Source organism: Poecilia latipinna, unplaced genomic scaffold (assembly GCF_001443285.1).
Source record: "Poecilia latipinna isolate Pla-1442-1.1 unplaced genomic scaffold, P_latipinna-1.0 Scaffold203, whole genome shotgun sequence".
Lineage (NCBI taxonomy): Eukaryota > Metazoa > Chordata > Actinopteri > Cyprinodontiformes > Poeciliidae > Poecilia > Poecilia latipinna.
Genome location: NW_015112819.1, coordinates 314,292 through 318,871, shown reverse-complemented (window position 1 = coordinate 318,871; position 4,580 = coordinate 314,292). Strand labels below are relative to the sequence as shown.

Here is a 4,580-nt window from a genome sequence, read left to right as displayed (position 1 = left end):
ATCCGCCCCTTGTGTTTAAAACTGCCAAAAAAAAATAAAACACAGGCCAAAAAAAAAAAAAAAAAAAAAAAATCTGATTTGAGTCACTTTAGGCTGCAATGTGAACATAGCCTATGTGTAGCAATGGTACAAACAATTTTATGGTAGCCAAACAGACCTAAATCATCAGTCTTCCTCTGCCGTGCTGGACAGCATGATTGTCTTTATGCCTGTGGGAATTGGGGAAAAAAATGCATAAAGCTTTGTCTTTAATTCCAGCCCTGACAAATATCGACTTCTTCCAGCTTTAACACGTGCGTTGTGTTTGGTGGCAGGGCATACTGGACTGGGAAGACTTTCAGCAGCGCGTCGACAACCTGTCAGTCTTCCTCGTGAAGAGGAGGGACGGCACCAGGATGTTTGTTCACCCTTCCTTCAGGGAGTGGCTGATCTGGAGAGAAGAGGGAGAAAAGACAAAGTTCCTCTGCGACCCGAGGTGAGCACAGACGGAGATAAGAGAGGGAGCAGGTGGATAATGGAACAGTAAAATCCAGGATCAGAGACACCACATGTAAAATAAACCCTTAAAAATAAAAGAGAACTAGTTGTGGATATTAGAGAACTTAACTTCACCAGCTTTAAAAAGTACAGGCAGCGCTGACGGCGCGTGTTCATCGTCTCTGCAGGAGCGGACACACCCTGCTGGCCTTCTGGTTCTCTCGCCTGCAGAACAAGCTGAACAGACAGCAGACCATCGAGCTGGGCCATCACATCCTGAAAGCACATATCTTCAAGGTGGGACGTTGTAACCAGACAAACACACCCACACACACTCACGCAGCTGTGGTCAAGCATTGCACTGAAGAACGTTTACGTTCTGTCTTCAAGGGTCTCAGCAAGAAAGTCGGCGTCTCGTCGTCCATCTTGCAAGGTCTGTGGATATCTTACAGCACAGAGGGTCTTTCTGCGGCGCTCTCATCACTCAGAAATCTCTACACTCCCAACATCAAGGTACAGTGATCCATAAACGAAGTTTGCGTTTAATTATTACACGCAGAGAGCACTTCTCAGATGAATCCTAACGCATTCCTCTTCATGTGCGTGTTTAGGTGAGTCGGCTTCTGATGCTGGGCGGTGCAAACGTGAACTACCGCACGGAGGTGCTGAATAACGCCCCCATCCTCTGCGTCCACTCCCATTTGGGCTACATGGACATGGTGGCTCTGCTGCTCGAGTTTGGTGCCTTCGTGGATGCCCAGTCTGAAAACGGCCTCACACCACTTGCCTACGCCGCTGCCGGCGGACACATGGCCATCGTCACTGCACTGTGTCGCAAGAGAGCAAAGGTGTGTGGAGGGGGGGGCGGCACAATGAGGCACGACTCTTCCATCGGACCCTGTTTATTTGGGTTAATATTTGTGTTTTTGTGTAAAAGGTGGACCATCTGGACAAGAACGGCCAATGCGCCCTGGTTCACGCGGCCTTGAGGGGCCACATGGAGGTGGTGAAGTTCCTCATCCAGAGTGACTGGAACGTGGGCTCGCAGCAGCAGCAACAGTCACCACAGGCACAGCAGCAGGCAGCCTTCACCAAGAGCCAAGCGGTCCAGCAGGCGCTGGTTGCTGCAGCCAGCATGGGCTACACAGAGGTGCGGCACATCTGCTTTTGTCTATGTTACCGTGACGCTTCGCATTTCTCTGTGTCATGTGGAATTTACCTGACAGTGGTGATATTCACAACCTCCACCTCATGGAGACGGATATCCTGAAATATTTGGCTTGGTGCTTTTTTTTTTTTGCTTTTTTTTTGCGTCTTCCTGTAGTATTTTCTGTAACTTCAGGCGCGTTCATCGAGCAAACTCAGAAAACCATCAAATTAAATAAGAAAAACACGGCGAAGGCAAATGCACACACACTTTCCAGACTTTTATTTGTAAAAAAAAAAGGAGGAAAAAAAAAATGAAAGCCATGTGTCATTTTGCATCCACTGCACAATTGGTTGTTGTGAAGTGGAACATAAAATCCTGAATAAAATACATTGACGTTTTTGAATACTTTTGCAGTATCCTTTAAATGGGTTGTGGTGGAAAGAAACTCCACATCCCAAATATTCATACACCTAACACATGGAAGAATAAGATTAGACTGAGATCAAGACTGCACATAAGAGGAGAAACATGTGATTTAACAAAAAAGAAAAACAAAAAAAGAAAATGGAGATATTAAAGTGAACCAGGATGTTAATGTGTGTTTTCTTCCATCAGATTGTTTCCTACCTGCTGGACCTGCCAGAGAAAGATGAAGAGGAAGTGGAGCGTGCTCAGATCAATAACTTTGACTCCCTGTGGGGAGAGACAGGTGGGAATACCTTCAACACCGCCGCATTACACACAAAACCCGCGCAAAAATCAATCGCAAAAGATGTCTTGACGTGAAGTCCTGCAGGAGAGAACGTCCTGGGGTCTCTCCAGACAGGCACTGTTTTTCTTAGAGAGGGTGCTTCCTGAATGTCGCCGAGAGGCAAGAGCGCTGCAGTGCGGATGTAAGCGATCTCTCTCGTTGCGTCTGCCTGCGCGCCGCTGCTGCTGCGTCAGAGGCTGATGACGACGCAGTCAGAGGTGTCGCTCACAAGCAGGGGGAAAAGGGTGGGGAGGAGAAGCAGTCGCTCCAGGGGGGCTTTCAAATGTCTAGTCTGATTGTGCTGTGGCAGGGTGCTGAGAAATGTAATGCATCATTGTAACCTGCAGCTACAAAACCTCATTACAATCTTTCTTCCCCCAGCTGCGGCGTGGAAACTGCTGTTCGCGAATGTCTGCCGAGGCGGGAACGTGCTCTCACTCAGTCACATATTTATCATTTTGTAAGGGATGAGAAGGCCAACAGATGCTCTGAGAGCCGGTTTTTAAAGAGTGATGCGGGGAAATATACCCAGCTACACACCTTATCTCCAAGGTGTTCTGCAGTAGAAAATAAATAAGCTGATGCAAGGTCATCCCAACAGGGCAGCAACCGCTTTCAGTGTTAGAAACAAGGTCATGCTTTTGAAAAATCCTAATTATTATCACTGAATGAGACAAATCTCTCCTCGATTATCAGGATAATGTATTGGGGAAGATTGCGGTTTTTCCAATGCAGTATTTATATTTTCCAAAACATTTTTAAGTTTAAAATAATTCATTTGAATATAGTTCAAACGCTAACTTATATTGGTGATTCTGTATAGCCAACATGTGACAAACTGAAAGCAGTTCCTTTGGTGATTATAGCATTAAAATCCAATAAGAAAACAACTTTATATTCCAAAATACATTGGTGACGACTAGGCAGCTGTTGAACAGGGTGAACTGCATAAGGTCTGTGCTAAAGAAGCTGACTGCGCAAATTTCTGTATCCCAGCATTATAACAGAAAGCTAAGTGGAAGGAAAACTGAGAGGATTGAGAAGCAAAACTCATTGGGGAAAATTTACAAGGAATCAATTGAAGTCCGATCTTCACCAGATGAGATAATAAAAGTTCATAAGTGTACAGGCCTCGCATAAAGCAACTTTCCAGAAGTGTGTCAACGCAGAAAACCAATCTTTGGAAAGAAGAATTTTAGATGGGTTGTAGAGGGTGAAGCATGTTACCTTATCAAAGGCAAAAAAAGAAATAAAAATAAAAAAATAAACAATGATACATGAATTTCTAACATTACTCTCTTGTTTCTTGTTGGTCTGTGTATGTTTGCCATCAGCTCTGACGGCAGCCTCGGGTCGCGGGAAGCTGGAGGTTTGCCGCCTCTTACTGGAGCAGGGCGCCGCTGTGGCTCAGCCCAACAGACGAGGCATTGTTCCACTCTTCAGCGCCGTCAGACACGGGCACTGGCAGGTCGGCGACAGCATTGTCTCACTTTGTAAACTTCCATCTGTTATCTGTGATCCAAGTTTCCCAAGTTGCTGGTTTTGATTGTTGGCTAGATTCCTCATTGATCCAGGTCGCTGTCCATGCTGTTATCCTTGTACGCAATCTTGCAAAAACGAAAATATTTTCCCATAAGACTGAACATTTCCTTGTTTTAAATTTGAAATGTATTCATTTACTTGGTAGGGACAATGCAAAGTAATTAACAGAATTTTCTAATTGACTCTTTTTCATCAGCTGTCCCTGGACAAAATGAAAAATTTGTCTTTGTAAGGTTAAAGTGAACTTATAAACGAACTACGAGTCATTTAGTTCAAAGTTTAGATTGTGCATTTGATGTATATTTTTTTGTTATTTGCAGATTGTAGACCTCCTTCTCACTCATGGAGCCGACATCAACATGGCTGATAAGCAGGGCCGCACGCCTCTAATGATGGCCGCCTCAGAGGGACATCTGGGAACGGTTGAGTTTTTACTCTCCCAAGGTACGAAGTCCCAGTAAAACGTTAATGAACTGGAAGATGGCAGAAAACATTAGCTTGATGATGCTAGTTTGCCTTTACTTTCACCGTTAGACGTTTATAACAACCGAAAACTAGACAAAATAGACAAATACTCTAAATACTTTAAATACTCAGCACGTATTCTGTATAAGCTGAGTTGAAATAGCGCAAAATCTGAAGAAGATTTTGCGCTATTTC

The 4,580-nt window shown here is 44.6% G+C and overlaps 1 protein-coding gene across 12 annotated transcripts in view; it reads left to right on the top strand.

Annotated features, from left to right (window-relative positions):
• Positions 1-4,580, top strand: part of tanc2b (tetratricopeptide repeat, ankyrin repeat and coiled-coil containing 2b) — a 152,642-nt gene that overhangs the window by 134,703 nt on the left and 13,359 nt on the right. For 10 of the 12 annotated variants that reach the window (XM_015031349.1, XM_015031348.1, XM_015031347.1 and 7 more), the window contains 8 exons: positions 315-475; positions 666-774; positions 868-990; positions 1,089-1,325; positions 1,415-1,627; positions 2,243-2,336; positions 3,713-3,846; positions 4,241-4,364. In XM_015031349.1, the coding sequence (XP_014886835.1) occupies positions 315-475; positions 666-774; positions 868-990; positions 1,089-1,325; positions 1,415-1,627; positions 2,243-2,336; positions 3,713-3,846; positions 4,241-4,364 (1,195 nt within the window). Of the gene's footprint in view, positions 1-314; positions 476-665; positions 991-1,088; positions 1,326-1,414; positions 1,628-2,242; positions 2,337-3,712; positions 3,847-4,240; positions 4,365-4,580 lie in introns of all 12 variants that reach the window. The other 2 variants (XM_015031343.1, XM_015031344.1) reach the window with 1 other exon arrangement.